The sequence below is a fragment of the Girardinichthys multiradiatus genome, chromosome 19 (genome assembly GCF_021462225.1).
Source record: "Girardinichthys multiradiatus isolate DD_20200921_A chromosome 19, DD_fGirMul_XY1, whole genome shotgun sequence".
NCBI lineage: Eukaryota > Metazoa > Chordata > Actinopteri > Cyprinodontiformes > Goodeidae > Girardinichthys > Girardinichthys multiradiatus.
The window spans coordinates 32,537,614-32,556,875 of record NC_061811.1 but is presented as its reverse complement, the minus strand read 5'-3'; the positions used below and the strand labels follow the sequence as shown (position 1 = coordinate 32,556,875).

The 19,262-nt window shown below is 39.9% G+C and overlaps 1 protein-coding gene across 1 annotated transcript; it reads right to left on the bottom strand.

Annotated features, from left to right (window-relative positions):
• Positions 1-714: 714 nt before the first annotated feature.
• On the bottom strand, positions 715-16,888 carry zmp:0000000662 (RING finger protein 145). Its single transcript, XM_047344843.1, has 11 exons — positions 16,640-16,888; positions 16,177-16,451; positions 13,223-13,331; positions 12,601-12,692; positions 9,708-9,949; positions 8,979-9,154; positions 8,744-8,884; positions 7,181-7,363; positions 6,940-7,087; positions 4,992-5,348; positions 715-1,783 (listed from the first exon to the last, which is right to left on the bottom strand). The coding sequence occupies exons 2-11, from the start codon at positions 16,343-16,345 to the stop codon at positions 962-964; spliced, it is 2,439 nt and encodes an 812-aa protein (XP_047200799.1). The 5' UTR covers positions 16,346-16,451; positions 16,640-16,888; the 3' UTR covers positions 715-961.
• Between the last annotated feature and the right edge of the window lie 2,374 nt (positions 16,889-19,262).

The following is a 19,262-nucleotide window of genomic DNA, read 5'->3' as shown; positions in this document are numbered from 1 at the left end:
TTTTGGCTCTAGCTGTTAGAAACAGGTTGAGACATACCCCACCAAATTTTGAAGATTTGAAGCTTTGGTTGCAGTAAAAAGGGATTTTACAAAGGCCAAATATAAATGCACACCACAAAAAAAACAAAAACTGGAGCCTATGTCACAATCTCTGTTCATTCAAAATTCATGCACTACTCTGTATTTTTCTATTACATAAAATCCCATTAAAATTAATTGAACTACATGGATGTAACAAAACCAAAATTAGGAAAAAGCTAAATGGGCAAATTTCAAATTTTCAGCTGCTAAAATAAAGACATTAAATGAATCAGTCTGTATCTCATGACATAGTTTTACTTTTTTAATTACTAAATACATTTGCAATCAGATTTTAATTTATTGAGATGTACCTGTGCTAAATATACCTAATTGTTTAAAAAGTTGGTCAAAATCAGTTTCTAAAGAAACTCCTTCATTTTCAGTTTAATGCCAGTATTTCTTACAACGGTAGGAAGGCTAAAAAGTTTGTTACCTGACAAAAAAAAAACAAATAAAAAAACAAAAACCCACAAAAGAACCAAAGACATTTAAAATTGTGGCGGTGATGGCAATGTTTAAACTAAATCTACCTCATTGTAAACGCTGCTTTCTATTACACTAGAAAAAAAAAAGTTCAATTAACACTGAAAAACTCTAGATGATGAAAGCAGAATGAATAGTAAAGACAAAATATTGATTCAAGAAGATTTTATGGTTCATTATAGTTACTGTAATCATTTTTTGCTTTACAATTGTACAGTAAAGTCTACACAAATAGGTCCAATACTCAGACATATTTTTGCTGAAAAACATTCAATACAATGCCTGATGAGAGATGAGTTTATTCCTACATCAACAGATGTGTTTAATGATCATTCCCCTTTAGGAAAAAAGTCATTGGATATTAAACCCATCAAGGCACAGATGGAGCGCAGTCAGTTCATGTTGTTTGGGAATCTGTGGTACTTGAGGACGATGCCTGGAGGATCTGTGGGACAGGCTGACCCTTGCTGAGCCTGTCCAAGTCCAAATATGTGCAGAGACCATGATGACTGTTCACAGAGTCAGCAGAGTTTGAGTTTTGATTACATGATTCAAGAGATGTTAGGGTGCCAGCAATAGTTGCACCACCTGAGAAAAGCTTTTGATTTTCATCACTATTGTTTCCCTCATGTGAAGGAAGGCTGCACCCTGATTTAGATGTCCTATCATGATTAGGATGGAGTCCTGTTAATTCAGAGGCTGACTGGTTCTCACTCACATCTCCACGATTTGACCACAAAGACGAGTCTGTGCCATTCACCTCACACTGGCTGCGACATTTAGGAGAAGTTCTGCCCAGTTGGTTATGGGAACTGGAGGGTCCCCCTGAAGAGCCCGGGAGGACAAATCTAACATCCGATTCCTCACTGGACCTGAAACGAAGATCTTGGATGGCTTCACTGTTGGGATCAGATTGCTGATCTTTACTCTTGCTCCCCTTCTGCTGCTGGGAAAGATCGCGATTTCCCTCGATGCGCTGTGTTTCAGTTGCTGTTCTGTTCTCCGGATTCTGTTCTCCTTCCTGTGCAACCAGATCGGGCCCTGCGTCCCTCTGAGGCGGAGCTGCGGGACCATCACCTGGAGCCTGGCTCTGACCTGGTGGCGTCTGTCGGACTGTTTGGTGGCACATTGGACATGTTTCCTGGACGTACAGCCACTTGCGGAGACAGTTGCCATGGAAAAAATGTCCACAGTATGTGACAACAGCAGAGCTCATTTCCTGCAGACAGAGACAAATCTGGTTTTACACGTGACCCAGCTTGTGGTTGCCTACTCTAACGAGCACTTTATAGAAACTTGTCTGTTTAATGATCATATTACAGTGTTGTTATTATTGCTATTATTGAAAAACAGTTGAATAAGTAATCAAATCTATTGGCACTATATTTTCACTGCATAGTATAAACATACTATGATCATAATTTTACAATTTTTTACTTTAGTTCTCCAACTCGTATTTAGCAAATTATGCATTTAAATTTTCATCTGTATTTTTACTGTTTTAAATGCGCAAACGAATAAAATATATATTCAGAGTGTGAACAAGAGGAGGTGAAGTCAAAATGGAAAAACAGGAATACGACGTCCACACAATATGAAGTATTTTCTATTAACAGTTGGCTGTCGTTTTTTTTACTACGGTGGCCCAGACAGTTCAACAAAACAGCACAACTCAGCATTGTTTGCACTTAGTCCAACAGCCAAAGCAGGCCCCTTTTAACCTCTAAATTATTTCCCAAAGTTTAACATCACTTAATCGCAATAAACTGGAAAATCGGAACTGAAAAGATACATTACAGTTTTTACTACACGTGAACTAAGAAATTGAAAGCTTAAATTGTTTCAATAAATATCCCTTATCAGGTAAGGATATTTCTGTAGATAACCGTTTGGAAACAACACCTCCACCCCAACTATGTAGAACATAACAGCAAACCTTACAGGGATAGTTTGTGAACTCAGGTTATGTGATGTTCTCATCAGTAATAGTTCTGTTAACGGCAGTAGAATTAAGTCATACTGCAGCGAGTTTGTAGAAAAGCAGACAAATCCTGATTGGTGGAAAACAGCTAGTCGGATAGACTCCACATTTTTTCACTTTTAACTATAATTTTAGTTGTTTGTCACAATCAGTTATGGGTCCTGATGTAAATGCAGCAGACATGTTTTCTCTGAAGTGGAAAAGATGATCTAATAGTTGATCTTAATGATTCATGTTACGAACATAATCAGAATTAGTAAAGTAAAGAAGTAAAGAAAAAAACAAAAGCATATTTTTCCATTCACAGATGATCATGCTTAATAATTGCCATCTTATCACTGACAAATAAGTACAAATTTGAACAAAAAGCTCTATACTTTGACTACATAAATGATCTAATTTTTTATTACATGATGAACCTGCTCTACTTTTTCCCTGGAAGTTAAAGCCTTTTAAAGAAAAACCTCTAAGCTATTTGGTTATGTTGGAAACCATTGCAAGGAGATTCAGAGAGAACAGTGTTTCTGGTATTTATTGGTATCTAAAGACGATGTTATGCTCTTTAGAGCGGCCACTAAATCAATGTTAGCTCTTAAATATTACCAGATGTTTTTCCCTTGAGCGGTATAAACTAAAATGCACAAGAAAGAAATTGTTGTGCCCACAAGATCATGCCTCCAATTTATTCGTCTGTCTTTGCTCAGACTAACTATGATCTTCAAAATAAGCAGCCACAGTAAACAAGGATTCCAATACAGGTCCTTCTCAAAATATTAGCATATTGTGATAAAGTTCATTATTTTCCATAATGTAATGATGAAAATTTAACATTCATATATTTTAGATTCATTGCACACTAACTGAAATATTTCAGGTCTTTTATTGTCTTAATACGGATGATTTTGGCATACAGCTCATGAAAACCCAAAATTCCTATCTCACAATATTAGCATATTTCATCCGACCAATAAAAGAAAAGTGTTTTAATACAAAAAACGTCAACCTTCAAATAATCATGTACAGTTATGCACTCAATACTTGGTCGGGAATCCTTTGGCAGAAATGACTGCTTCAATGCGGCGTGGCATGGAGGCAATCAGCCTGTGGCACTGCTGAGGTCTTATGGAGGCCCAGGATGCTTCGATAGCGGCCTTTAGCTCATCCAGAGTGTTGGGTCTTGAGTCTCTCAACATTCTCTTCACAATATCCCACAGATTCTCTATGGGGCTCAGGTCAGGAGAGTTGGCAGGCCAATTGAGCACAGTGATACCATGGTCAGTAAACCATTTACCAGTGGTTTTGGCACTGTGAACAGGTGCCAGGTCGTGCTGAAAAATGAAATCTTCATTTCCATAAAGCTTTTCAGCAGATGGAAGCATGAAGTGCTCCAAAATCTCCTGATAGCTAGCTGCATTGACCCTGCCCTTGATAAAACACAGTGGACCAACACCAGCAGCTGACACGGCACCCCAGACCATCACTGACTGTGGGTACTTGACACTGGACTTCTGGCATTTTGGCATTTCCTTCTCCCCAGTCTTCCTCCAGACTCTGGCACCTTGATTTCCGAATGACATGCAGAATTTGCTTTCATCCGAAAAAAGTACTTTGGACCACTGAGCAACAGTCCAGTGCTGCTTCTCTGTAGCCCAGGTCAGGCGCTTCTGCCGTTGTTTCTGGTTCAAAAGTGGCTTGACCTGGGGAATGTGGCACCTGTAGCCCATTTCCTGCACACGCCTGTGCACGGTGGCTCTGGATGTTTCTACTCCAGACTCAGTCCACTGCTTCCGCAGGTCCCCCAAGGTCTGGAATCGGCCCTTCTCCACAATCTTCCTCAGGGTCCGGTCACCTCTTCTCGTTGTGCAGCGTTTTCTGCCACACTTTTTCCTTCCCACAGACTTCCCACTGAGGTGCCTTGATACAGCACTCTGGGAACAGCCTATTCGTTCCGAAATTTCTTTCTGTGTCTTACCCTCTTGCTTGAGGGTGTCAATAGTGGCCTTCTGGACAGCAGTCAGGTCGGCAGTCTTACCCATGATTGGGGTTTTGAGTGATGAACCAGGCTGGGAGTTTTAAAGGCCTCAGGAATCTTTTGCAGGTGTTTAGAGTTAACTCGTTGATTTAGATGATTAGGTTCATAGCTCATTTAGAGACCCTTTTAATGATATGCTAATTTTGTGAGATAGGAATTTTGGGTTTTCATGAGCTGTATGCCAAAATCATTCGTATTAAGACAATAAAAGACCTGAAATATTTCAGTTAGTGTGCAATGAATCTAAAATATATGAATGTTAAATTTTCATCATGACATTATGGAAAATAATGAACTTTATCACAATATGCTAATATTTTGAGAAGGACCTGTATATTGTGTGGTTGCTTTTAAATCCCATTTTCTTAGCATTGCAGTGATCTACTACTACTACTACTGAAATGACTGACTCACCTGGAAGCAGATGGAGCAGACATCATTGTGTTGTTCCAGCTGCTCTGCTGTGGCTCTGGGAAGGGAGTTGATCTTCTTAGCTGCTTCCCGTCTGAGCAGGAAACTCTTCCAGCCGGACTGAGCTCGGAGCCAAACGTTGAAATATGAGTGGATGATGATGACAGAAGCGCCCATCCAGCTCCACTCTCCGAAAAGGGACTCCCAGGTGCCGTAAGCCACCACACAGAGCGCCACCAGAAACTCCAGCACCCTGCTGATGGCGTTCACCCAGTAGATCACTTCGTCCAAGCTCTCGATTGGGTCGCTGCGAAACAGCTCCACCATGAAGAGACAGTAGATCAGCATTGTGCCTGTTACCTACACAAGAACCATCATCATTGTTCCTGGGAACTCGGATGTAAGTAACCTTTATTTATCTTAAATATTTGTTTTGCTTTCCAGGTTTGCGAGCATGAGCGTTGTGCATCTGCTGTAAATGTTTGTGTGTTCAAAGTGTGTATTTGCATATTAGTAACTGGCACCAGTTAAATGAGAATTCTCTTTACAAATAATCAAAGTTGGTAACACACTTGTTCTAAAAAGGGCTCTTAGTACTACGTAAATCCAAATTCCATTTCGCTCTACTTTTTCCAGGTTCACTAGGGGCCAGGGAGGTCAGCGGTAACGTCGGGCTGACACTGAACGCGGTGCAGCCAAAAATCTCTGGCAAAATGTCAGTGACCTGACCACTGTTGTTGTTTGTGAACATAAAGTTTCTCAAGTGAGAAAATGCATTTTTTTACCTAGTTTTTTTTCCACTGTTAAAGTATTCTGTCAGTACAACTGATGCCTGCGGCTCAGATTTATAATTAAATTAATAACTTCTCTATCTAAACACCCTTTGCCATGTTTATTGACAATAATTAACTGCAGACTTTTTTTGTGTCTGAGCCAAATGAAGGTGAGAGCATTTGAGTGCAGTGGCTGTTTGCACATCAGAATTTTGACTTGCATTCCCACAGCCACATTTGTAACACCGCCTGTCCTTAAAATAATATTTTGACTTTATTACTGAAAGTGTAGTAAAATTCTCACCAGTAAAACGTGTACTGGTTATGTGTAAAAAAGTGAGAATTGTATAACCAGCTCATGAATGTAAAGTATACTATTCTGGTGACGCAGTTGTGGGGAGAAAGGAGTTAGTTACCTACTGTCTTGTGAACAACATTGCGTCTGACTTCCTACTCATTGGATTTATTGCAACGTAAATGTCTACCATTTGAACCGAAACTGAAGCCGGACCCTTTGCTATCACTACTTCTGTCCTGCAGGACATTGCGCGTTCAGTGTCACGTAGATAACATTACTCTGCAGCTGCAATCTCGGTTTAGTGTCACCTCCTTTTTTTTTTCCTCTTACGCTTTTTATTTTATTTAACTATTAGCTGTAAGCCTAAACACCATTTAACAAGATAAAGATATGAGATACGCCCTTTAATTTCTTGCCGGCAGGCATTTTGGAGTTGTCAAAAGGGGAGTGGTAGGTTTGTGATGTTGGGCTGCTGCCAAAGAAAGCAAAACAAACAAGGTAAGAGGGAAACACTTGAGCACAACCTATTCATAGTATAACATTATTAACTAGAGAGACGCAGAGTTTATCGAGACTCCATGCTAGCTGTAGCTTAATAAAGATCATATAAAGGTGCTGAGGGGCTAAGTGCGGCAAAAACATATTATAGTTTACCACTAATCTGACAGAGACTACATTTAAAATAAAAATAAACTACAGGGCAAAATAAGGGAAGAAAGACTAAACTCACCAAATATCCTATATTTTACAGTGTGAAAACCTTTGTGCTGCAGTTTAAATATTTTCAATTTTACCTTTAAATAACAATATTACACATGATTTAGAGAAATGCTTTATCATTACTGTTAAATTAAATAACTGGCAAATACCCTGCCCTGACCTGAAGGGAGGTTAGCATGCAGCTGGACACCAGTATAAGAAGCCAGAAGTCCATGTGGAAGAACTGGGAGATTTTATAAGCCATAAACACTGGGAAAACCAGCAGAAGCAGACACATGCTGAGGCCACGAAAGTGTTTCCACAAACTCCTAAAAGCGAAGGACAAACACAACAAAACTCTTAGGGTTGAAATGACATTGACAGCTTTCTCAGCTTTGATTCAAACAATGTGGTGCTGGTACCTGTTGCGTGATGCGCCCAAGGCTAGAATGATCGGATCTGTTATTTCAATCATTGACTGTAAGGTTGAAGTCAACACAATGAAGAGGATGATGCTGAGGAGGAAGGTGCGCTGCAGTGCCTGCATGTCTAACAGGCCAGTCTGAAGGGCAAGCAGGAGCAGAGTGACGCCCTCTGTTACACCTCTGACAAAAACGAGCAAAAGGAGAAGTTAAGGAAACATCCACTCATGGTTAACAAACTGTAGTACTTTGAACTAGAACAATTTTGGAGAAACAGACCTTTCTGACATTTTGTCCTGTTACAAACCTCAATGTGTTTTATTGATGTTTTAAGTGATAGACCAACACAAAGTACGGCATTAAGTTGACGAAAAATCTGTTTTTTTGTTTTTTATGTTACAAAGTAAAAAAGTGTGGAGGGAATTTGTGTCCTGCCTCCCTGGGCAGTAAATAATAGAACCATCTTTTTTCTGCAATTATAGCTGCAAGTCCTTCGAAGTGTGTGTTTTCCAGTTTAGCACACCTACACACCTAAATATTCGCCCATTCTTTGCAAAATTGCTTAATCTACCAAAATGGATGGAAAAACTCTTGGAATTTAAATTTTCAAGTAAAACTTGCAGCTGATTTAGGCCTGGACTGTGACTGGACCATTCTAACACATTCATATGTTTTGATGCAAAGGATTTCACTGTAGCTCTGGCTGTATGTAGAGGGCAGGTGTTCTGGTTAAAGGTGACTCTCTGCCCCCAGTCTTCAGTTCTTTGAGTCAAATAGGATTGCTCTATATTGAACTCCATCTTCCCATCAGCCCTGACCAGTTCCTGCAGAATAGTCCCCACAGCATTATGCTGCCACTACATTACAATGCCTCTTCCGCACATGCTCTGCTATTGTTTCATTTAACAGCACTGAGATATGTCTACATAAGTAATAGAGCAAACATGTTGGGTGTTTTTCCCCATAGCGTGGGCTACACATGTTGCAATGTTTGCACACAGGGGCACATTTATCCACCACTTTCTCGCAGGGTGGACAAATCGAAAAAGAACAGACCAAAGCAATGCTGCAACTTTGACCCAAAGACTTTTGGCCAACACATCCAGATGAATGCTTCATTTTTAAAACAATTTGCTCCCTCATGTGATACGGTTTTATGTTTACTTGCATGTTGAGCCAACGACAGCAATCTAATCACTCCGGATGGATTTTAATCTCATGTGAGCAGGACTGCTAACCTGATGTTAGGAAGGGGAGTTGTGCCCGGGTGAAATAAAAGTGGAGCTTGTTCTTGAGTTGGAAACTGCTACTTACTGCAAGTTGAGTTAAACACAAACAGAATAAAGTGGGCTGACTGCTCAAAGGCCATAAGCGCATGGAAAAGTGGTCATATTAGTTGATCCCATTAGACACTTTTATATTTTACATGCCAATATGAACTGTCATAATAACATAAATTAAAAGTGCTACACCTCAGTTAATACATGGTCCAGTCTCTCTGCAGTTTATTGTCAACTGAAATATAAACAGTAAAACATAAGCTAGCTGGTGACCTCATCTCACCTGTGCATGACATTCTCATTCTGAAGAGCTGCGTAACCTCCCAGGTAAAACTTGCACAGGTTGAGGAGTCCGAGAGCCAAATAGGACACCACAAAGGTGAGACCCAGAAGAGAGTACGGCGTGGCACAACATTCTGACACACTGCAGGGATCCGCAAACACAGAAAAAGAAAATGGTTCGAAACGCAATAAAAATGCAAAGGAGAATATATGCAAATCAAAGAATTATGTCACACCTAGTGAGCAACAAGAACATGATTCCCTGATAGGTTGCAGAGGCGCTGGCTGACATGACGTCTGAGCACAGCTGGACGGCGTACAGAACAAACCAGAAGACACTGAAGAGAGCGGGAACAGCGAACTGATTCCACAAGGAGATTCCCAAAGCCAGGAGTCTGTACAGCTCTATCACCTAAGGGACAGGAGACCTGATGTGATGAGGGGTGTAAAAAGGTTTAAAAAGCTGTTCTGTGAATTTAGACTCTACTACACACAGCTATCAGTAAGAGCAGGTGTTATCATCATAAACAATTTAAGGGGAAAACTCAATCATGAGAAAATTGTTCTTGAGCTAAAAACATTTCTTGTAAATTAAATTTGTAAACAACAGTAAATGGCCAAAGTAATCATTTTCCCTTTTAGCATTTTGTCACGTTGCAACCACAAACTTTAATGTATTTGTTTGGAATTTTATGTGATAGACAAACACAAAGTAGCAAATCATTTTGAAATGGAAGGAAAAGGGCACACTGATTTTTCACAAATACAAATCTGATCATTTGTATTGATGACTTTTGTGTTGGTCTCATAAAATGCCCTAAAAATACATTGAGGCTTATAGTGGTAATGTGACAAAGTCTTAAAGATTTCAACAGGTATAAATGCAAGGCACCGTATACAAAAAGCACTGAGATAACCTTTCACACCAAGGTTTTTATATTTCACCAGGTCCGGGGCATGAATACCTCAAGATGAAGAAGCTCTGAATAGGCAGCCCTCGCAAGGCGATATGGCACAAACAGGTTGGCGAGAAGGAACAGGGCGATCCCTGCAACAGTTAGGCCCATGGAGAACGTGTTGACTGTCAGTAGCGTGGAGTTAGGAGCAGCGCAGAGTCGGGCCAGCAGGGGGAGCATGTGAGTAGAGAATATCCACACCTTTCTGGTCTTCATCAGGAAGGCACAGAGTGTGCCAAGAATGATCTGACCTGGAGTCGGAAAAGAAATATAGAAAGATAAGCTGAACTACTCTTATCCTAGTTTGAACTGGTTTACTTTGTGCTCTTTGTTGTTGTTTTTAAGTTGCTGTATTGACATATTTTCCTCTTCAGGTTCATTAATTCATCCATCAAATAAGGTACAATCACCCCTTTCAGGCAACTTGTGTTCAACTCTATTTACTTCCTTTCAATGAAGAATAACAAAATTAACTTTCAGTTTCTTATAACATCCAAGAGTCATAAAAAAAGAAGCTTTCTTAGATTTATTATACAGAAAAGAGGATTAAGTAGAAACAAAAGACAGAATGTGGTTCCTGCTGCAGTAAAATGTGGCAAGAGATTGTCTTTTCTGACAGTTCCCCTTTATTAAGGATCGGGTTTGCTTTTCTCTCATATTGAATTACTATTAATAAACAGCAATTCTTAACAATTCTACAAATTGCAATGCATTTTTTTTTTACATATAAAAAATATAAGAAAAAACACAAGTTGTATTTTAAACAGTGGGACACGGAGAAGATAATAAACTAAAGCTCTGAAAGCATTGTGTGAGAGGTATGGGTCAGTTGAGCCACTTTTCCACACAGACCACCTATCTGTGACGCCCTAAGACTCAGTTACGATACAGGTACGATAGAGAAAGATAAATCATGAAATGCGGCTTGATTCGCATGAATATTGTCGACAATTCTGTATGGTTTACAAGAATCTATACTGCACTAACGTCAGGAATCGGATAACAATATGTCAAAGGCATCAAAGACTCGGGTACAATTCAATCTGAATTCGTTACTATTTTTACTATTTGCGGAATTGCCCATCAAGGTATAATAAAAAAAAGATGAGGGACTAGCACGAGTGAATGTTATTTGCATGATGACCGTTGACATTAAGTTAAAATGTTTTAAGTTAAGTGGTTGTTTCTGCCAAGAAAATGTGAAAACTAAAGTGCTTGTTTTTGGACATTAAATGTAATATGAAACTAAAAAAAATTTGAATATTACTTTGCTTTCTATTTCATATTTTAAAATCTTTTTATTACTTTGGTTTTATCTTTTAGTTTTTTTAGTTTTTATTTATTAAATATGTTCCTTAGAATGAATTTTGGGCAGTTTTAGGGGGTTTAATGGCCCTGAGGGGTCAAGACGGTGCTTCACGAATCCCTGATTGAGTTAAGAATACACAGGAATGCCTACGGGACTTTCAGCACCAACATTTTAAACAGCTTAAAACTTTTGCCAGATGGCTCAAGAATTGCAAGAACTGACTAAGAATAAAATACAAATCATTTACGAATTCAGGAACTTAAGATGACTCAACTACCAATCCTAAAATTCAGTAATGCTTAATAATTTGTACTATTGGTGTGCTGTATGGAATGGTGGCATTACCAGTTTCAAGATATTTTAAGGTTTAAAGTATCTAATATTTTTCATCATACTGATCTTACGGTTTTAAAACCCTTTGAAGAGATTCCAGAGAAAAGGGCCAGAGTGACCAGAGCTTTTGCTTATAAGAAAAACAAAACATTCCTGCTCCCAAAGAAATACAGACGGTCATGTTGTGAAAACTAAAAGGAGTACCAGCCGTTCTTTTTAATGTAACTGTTTTAAAACTACACTGGACAAGTTCAACAAGAGCATCTACAAAAGCATATAGTCAAGCTAAATTACAAGGTAATGTTAGCTTGTACCCCATTACTGTAACTGTTAATAACAGCTCGTTCAGTTTTCTGCTGGTGCTGTCGATCTGTGTAGATCGACTCCGAATTGGCTCTGGTAAAAAAAAAAAAAAAAACTGCTAAATTCAACTCGGGTTGAATTTAGCTGGATGGCCGCGCAAATTCCACCGCCCTGTGGAGGCAGGGTAACGCTCTCATTTACTATAAATGAGAGCTATGAAAACAACTTCAGATCTTTATCTTCAAGGAGTATGAACAATTTTGGGCTTAGCTGTTGCTAATGCTACAGAAAGAACCTGCAAGAAAATTATGATTGTGATGCTAAATACATGCAATGATTGGAACTTAGATCACAAACATGACACGTCTGTCTAAAGCCACGGTTTCACCTTTGTGTAGCAGCTCAACGGCCTCTTGGCTTTCATACGTTTACTTGAGGCGCAGTTGAGGCGTTACAGTTCCTACTGTGAACAATAGAAGGTGCTGCAAATAAAATCTCCCTTTATTCATCACCTAGTAGCAGCAGAAGAGCCTAGAGAGAAAGTACATTCCTAATACAACTGTAACCACATATCTGGCCTCATCTCATACGGGTACGCTTTGAGCCGTTTGTTGTAACAACGGCTAAATATTCAACCTTGCATAGGCTTGTAAAAATGAAAGGGCTTTCAGACTCTACCTTGCTGCTTCTCCTGTTAAATGAGAGCCACTCACTCAAAATAGGGATGTGCACAACCAGCCGAAACAACAGGACACGCCCCCTTACCCCCACCCAATTAAAACAGTGCGTGGATGTTTGCTTCTGTTGAAGCAGTGAGTTGCTGTGAGTTGTCAAGTGCTAGTCTTTGTTAACCATTTCATACCGACGCAGTTTTGGTTAGTTGAAACTGGCATGAAATCTGGTCCTCTGTGAAGCGAATCTTTTAGCATTTAGAATGAATTTGGCTAAGATACTCACTGGTCATGGCAGACACAAATCTATTAAAGGCCAAAGAATTCAGATAGACTGCTCCTTCATATCCAAGATGCACCTCCTCACGAACATAATCCCTAGAAAAGAAAACAGGAAATTTGCTTTTTATCCACCGTGCTGTTTATTCCTCACAGTGATTTGGAAATAACAAGATTCTATTTCAGGATATTCCCCTCGTGTGAACATTAGGTTTCGGACAGAACAGTTTCACAAGTCAAGCCCATTCAAGATTTTTATCATGCTATATCAATGTCTGCTTTGAGCCTTTGTTAAACATCAAAACTGCACCATCTTTTTTCCTAAACCTACCATTCTGAACTAAGTCTGTATTAATATTAAAGCAAAAACTTAAGGCAGAGCGATTAAGGTGTAAAAACATCTTCACCAGGCAAGTAACAAAATGAGCATGACTACAACAAGATTAGTGCAGTTATGGCTTACTCAGGGTACAACCCTATTCACGTCAGGGTGAACACTGCTATCTAAGGTCTGCACTGATTAACAATGAAGAGCTATACAGATAAACAAGTTCTGTATGAGGTTTCTTTTATTTTGGTAGTGAAAGTGGATCCTGCCCTCCTGGTGTTTCAGAGATAATAAAACTCACTTGGAAATCTGATGCCCCATGTACAGAAGGAGAGCAACCAGGATATGAAGGTAGAGTGTAACAATGTGTCTCAGTGGCAGGATCAATACAACCAGGTTTATCAGGTGAGCTGGAAAACAAAACACAATGATGTCAAGTTTTGTTAGATTCACCAAAATCATGACGACGTTACAACCTCAAGCTTCAATCCCTTTTATTAGGATTGTTTTTAACAGACTAACACATAATGCATAAATATGAAGTGAAAGGAATTTGATCAAATTTGAATTTGATTAAAACATCTGTATTTATCCCCCTGCATTGTGATTCCCCTAAGGTGGCCCATAGTAAATTTGGAGGAGCTGCAGAGGTTCACAATTATTAATGTTCTCCCAAAATCTGGTCTTTAGCCATAGGAAGTCTTGTTTAAAGTTTGCTATAAGCCATATAGAATTGAAACTATATACACTACTCAAAAAAAATAAAGGGAACACTTAAACAACACAATATAACTCCAAGTAAATCTAACTTCTGTGAAATCAAACTGTCCACTTAGGAAGCAACACTGATTGACAATCAATTTCACAAGATGTTGTTCAAATGAAATAGACAACAGGGGTGAAATCTTTGGCGATTAGCAAGACACTCAATAAAGGAGTGGTTCTGCAGGTGGGGACCACAGACCACTTCTCAGTACCTATGCTTTCTAGCTGATGTGTTGGTCACTTTTGAATGTTGGTGGTGCTTTCACACTCGTGGTAGCATGAGACGGACTCTACAACTCACACAAGTGGCTCAGGTAGTGCAGCTCATCCAGGATGGCACATCAATGCGAGCTGTGGCAAGAAGGTTTGCTGTGTCTGTCAGCGTAATGTCCAGAGCTTGGAGGCGCTACCAGGAGACAGGCCAGTACACCAGGAGACGTGGAGGAGGCCGTAGGAGGACAACAACCCAGCAGCAGGACCGCTACCTCCGCCTTTGTGCAAGGAGGAACAGGAGGAGCACTGCCAGAGCCCTGCAAAATGACCTCCAACAGGCCACAAATGTACATGTGTCTGCACAAACGGTTAGAAACCGACTCCATGAGGATGGTATGAGGGCCCGACGTCCACAAATGGGGGTTGTGCTCACAGCCCAACACCGTGCAGGACGCTTGGCATTTGCCAGAGAACACCAGGATTGGCAAATTCGCCACTGGCGCCCTGCGGTCTTCACAGATGAAAGCAGGTTCACACTGAGCACATGTGACAGACATGACAGAGTCTGGAGACACCGTGGAGAGCGATCTGCTGCCTGCAACATCCTTCAGCATGACTGGTTTGGCAGTGGGTCAGTAATGGTGTGGGTTGGCATTTCTTTGGAGGGCCACATGGCTCTCCATGTGCTCGCCAGAGGTAGCCTGACTACCATTAGGTACCGAGATGAGATCCTCAGACCCCTTGTGAGACCATATGCTGGTGCGGTTGGCCCTGGGTTCCTCCTAATGCAGGACAATGCTAGACCTCATGTGGCTGGAGTGTGTCAGCAGTTCCTGCAAGATGAAGACATTGAAGCTATGGACTGGCCCGCCCGTTCCCCAGACCTGAATCTTATTGAGCACATCTGGGACATCATGTCTCGCTCCATCCACCAACGTCACGTTGCACCACAGACTGTTCAGGAGTTGGTGGATGCTTTAGTCCAGGTCTGGGAGGAGATCCCTCAGGAGACCATCCTCCGTCTCATCAGGAGCATGTCCAGGCGTTGTAGGGAGGTCATACAGGCACGTGGAGGCCACACACAATACTGAGCCTCATTTTGACTTATTTTAAGGACATTACATCAAAGTTGGATCAGCCTCTAGTGTGTTTTTCCACTTTAATTTTGTGTGTAACTCCAAATCCAGGCCTCCATTGGTTAATAAATTTGATTTCCATTGATGATTTTTGTGTGATTTTGTTGTCAACACATTCAACTTTGTACAGAACAAAGTATTCAATGAGAATATTTCATTCATTCAGATCTAGGATGTTATTTCAGTGTTCCCTTTATTTTTATTGAGCAGCGTATTTATATGCACTGTATAAAAAGACGCATAACCATGTTTTTTCTCAGTGTCTGACATATTTAAGGGTAAACATTTCCTGTATTAGGTCAGTTAGGATTACTAAAATTATTTTTTATTTGCTAAATGCTACAAATATGAGACAATAAGATTTGTTTGTTTTTTCATATTTTTTTTTTTTAAGTGCACCAGTCCCTCCTGCAGCAAAACCCACACATGCACACGGAGAACATGCAAACTCCATGCTGAAGAACCTTTTTGCTACAGAGAGTTGAGTTAAATAAAAAATGGGAATGTGTCTTTTTATACAGTGTGTGAAAAGTCTAGTTTTAACTGAATGGCTTAGGATATACATGTTGAAGAAGATGTGAAGACCAAAATTAAACTTTTGGGCCTAGATGCCAAACGCCATGTGCGGAAAAAAACTAACCCTGCAGATGAACATCAGGTAAACATGGTGGTGGCAGCACAATGCTGCAGGAATGGTTTCGTGCATTAGGGAGCTAAATACAGGGCCTCTAAAGACGTGACACGGAGGTTGAGGGTTACCTTTCAGAAAGACAACAAAACTAAACATCTAGGCAGAGCTGCAACAAACTGGTTTAGATCGAAGTGTATTTACGTGGTAGAATGGACCAGTCAAGTCCCAGACCAAAAACTGCAGCTCAGACACTCTCCATCCAATCTGACTGAGCTTGAGCTATCTTGCAAAGATGAAAGTTGTAAGCTAGCAGAAACATCAGCCGAAAGAAGTGCATTTTTAATTTCAGCAAATGGTGATTCTGCAAAGTGTGGGTGAATAATGTGCATCGTTTACCCTCCACTCCACAGTTATGCATTAATTTTTAGTGCTCTATCACATAAAAAGCCCCAGAACACACTGACGTTTGAGGTAGGCTCCATATCTGAACTGATCAGCATGCATACTTACCAAGATAAAACATGTTCCAGATAACATATTTGTATTTGAAGAGCATGTCCTCATTTTTAGCCTTGAGATTTTCGGTCAGACCCTCAATGTCACATTTATACAGCAGATCCAGAACCAGAATGCTGGGCACCCTGAGGGCAATATTTGCCAGTTCATCCAGACGAGGCATTTTGGCTGCAACCAAGTCTCTGGTCACACTGGAGCCCGTTTGTCACATGCTTGTCTGAGGAAGGCTCAGGTTTCTCGCTGCTTCAATACACTTTTCCTTGTCTTATCTAAAAAGTAAAACAGAATTTATGCTAGGGAGGAAGGACCCAGAGTCTACAATTCCGGGCATTAACTCTAACAAATTAAAGGCAACGTCTTGCTTTGTTGTAATACAGTTATACAGTATGAGCGGCTGGGTACGTGATAAAGCGGATAGATGTGGTAAAGCAGCTAAAAATAGCTGTAGTTCACTTACTTCTCGAGGTGGTAGACATCCCAGCCGAGCAGCCATTTGCTAACCAAAGCTAACTCCAAAGGGTCAGGTTTCACAGCGACCATATTTTCACAGCCCTGCACATGTTTATCCCCTAACTTCGGCCTCTCAAGCACTATAGCTGTATCTGTCACTGAAACCGAGAAATTACGCTGTAAACCCCGGGCGACGTGTGGTTGAGCAAAGGGGCTTCATCTGTAGTGTGTTATGATTCGGTGCGCCTGCGTGGCCACTTCGGAAGTGTACACGTCAGATGAAAAAAGAACCAATCAGGTTGCGGTATTTTACATTTCAAAATAAAAAAGTGTGCCTTGGGCCACCTCTGCTTCGTCAAGAAGACTTGAATACAGCACTTTTTACAGTCGTTCTTGTCTAGTTTAAAGAGTAAAAAGAGTAAAATGATGGTACAATGGATGATATTGTTAAAATAAAAAGTTTAAGTAAAACATATTTATATATACGGTTTGAACTTTTTCCAATATACAACCACAAACTTCCAGATTTTCCTTTGAGGCTTTATCCACAGGTCCAACACAAAGTATTACATAATTGTAAAGTGAAATGGACGTGGGACGTGCTTTTTTATTTTGTTTACAAATTCAAATCTAATAAAGTGTGACATACATTTTATTCACCTAACCCTACATAAAATCTAGTGCAGACAGTTGCCATCAGAGGTCACAAAATTAATTTATCAGATTCCATTTTTGTGTAATCCAGCTGTTGCCCAGATGCTGAAGGCATCCAGGTTTCTTAGAGAATATTAGTGAACAAACAGATTGATGAACACATCAGTCAGGTCAGAGATCATTAATTGTGGAGAAGTTTAATGGGTTAGGTTGTGGACTTTTGCCCCAAATTTTGGACATCCCCATGGAGCTCTGTTCAGTCAGAAAATGGAAAGAGCTTGGCACAACTGCACACCAACCAAGACATCCAAGACAAGCCATCCTCCCTAAAGTTCTCTGCGCAAAGGAGATCATGAACCAGAGAAACAGCCAAGAACCCTATGGTAAACTGTCAGAAGCTACAGAGTTCAAAAGCTCAGATGGAAAGGTTTGTCAACAGGACAACTAATTGTCAAACACTCCATAAATCTATACTTTGTTGAAGAGTGGAATAAAGAAAGACAATGTTGCAAGTGGGCAATAAAATATTGCATTTGCTGGTTGCCACAAATTATGCAGGAGAGACCAAAGGTGTAGAATGTAAACTGGTCAGATGAGATCAAAATGGAACTGTGAGGATGTTTTTATCCAGTAGAGACAGATAAGCTGATCAGAGTTGATGGGACAGTCCCTTTACATAAAGTTGTTAGAGACTGCAAAGGATTTGGTGGTTTACCTTTCAGCAGGAGAACTGCACTAAATGTACATCTAGAGCTATTATGACATGGTTTAAGTCCAAGCATCTTCATATGTTGGAATGGCCCAGTCAAAGAAAGAAAGTTAAGTCTCTAGATGTGCAAATCTGGTAGAGACATACCTCAAATGACTTGTAGATGTAGCTGCAGCGAAGGTGGTTCTATAAGTATTGTCTCAGGGCGGCTTATTACTAATGCAGGCAACACTTTTCAGCTTTCTATTTGTAAAAATTGGAAAACCATGTATCCCTCTTCCTTCCATTTCACTATTACGCATACTTTGTCTTAGTCTAGAATATAAAATCTCAGTATTCTACATTGAAGTCTATGCTGTAACGTGATAAAATGTCAAAAGGTTTAAAGGGTATAAATAATTTGGCGAGGCACTGTAGCTATTCAGAATGTCCAACTTTATGCATCAATGGTTATTTTTCTTAAGGAATCACTCTTACTCTGCATGGCATATTTAAACAAATTCCCTTTATCATTGCCTTCCTGATTGCTTTCAGTCATTGAATGTGCCTTTGACTGAGTTTACACGGTGTTCCCTGTTCAAATGCAACTAAATGATCACAATTCTCACAGTAAGCAACAAATGAGTTTTGTCCATGATTAGCTCAAGACACACAGTGCAGAAGAACTGCAACCTCACAAACAGGAGGTGACTAATAAATAGAACTTGTGCATTTCCTGGCCAGATTATAAGCGGCTGTCTCAATTCTTGTCTGTAAAAAGGAAGGAACTGTTTCCTCATGCAATGTCAGTTCTCAATATTCTAAACTATACATGTGAAGAAAACATTCCAGTCCTCGTTGCAGCTCATACAACTTTACAATGTGCAAGAAAGTGTGCAAGGGCCAAAACATGTTAAAATAACAAACTCTGTGTGCATTTAAATACTGTGTGTTTATACTGATCATGTGTAGTGGATATTAATATGCAAAGGATTTGCTCTGTGCAATGCATTTTATTGTCTATTGTTGTCCAAAAGCAAAATCACATCTGATTTCCTTTCTGCCGCTGTATTTTAGAAGTAAATGATTTACATTAAACTGTCTGGAGCAGCAGCTGAAACATTTTAACAGTCTGAGTTAATTTAAGAAACAGGATCTTGGCTTTAACCAGTCAGTAAAACATTTTCTCTCTAAGAGACAGATGGGTATTCAAGTAAAAGACCATTCAGATGCATAAAATGCTCATTTTGGGCAAGTACCTGAACTATTAAGAGCCACCATTTTGTAA

Coding starts and splice junctions, on each gene's coding strand:
- zmp:0000000662 (XM_047344843.1), bottom strand. CDS start 16,345: ATGCCTCGTCTGGATGAACTGGCAAATATTGCCCTCAGGGTGCCCAGC. Junction 7,088..7,180: donor TTGGGCGCATCACGCAACAG/GTACCAGCACCA, acceptor CTTCGCTTTTAG/GAGTTTGTGGAAACACTTTC. Junction 5,349..6,939: donor GCATGCTAACCTCCCTTCAG/GTCAGGGCAGGG, acceptor GTTCTTGTGTAG/GTAACAGGCACAATGCTGAT.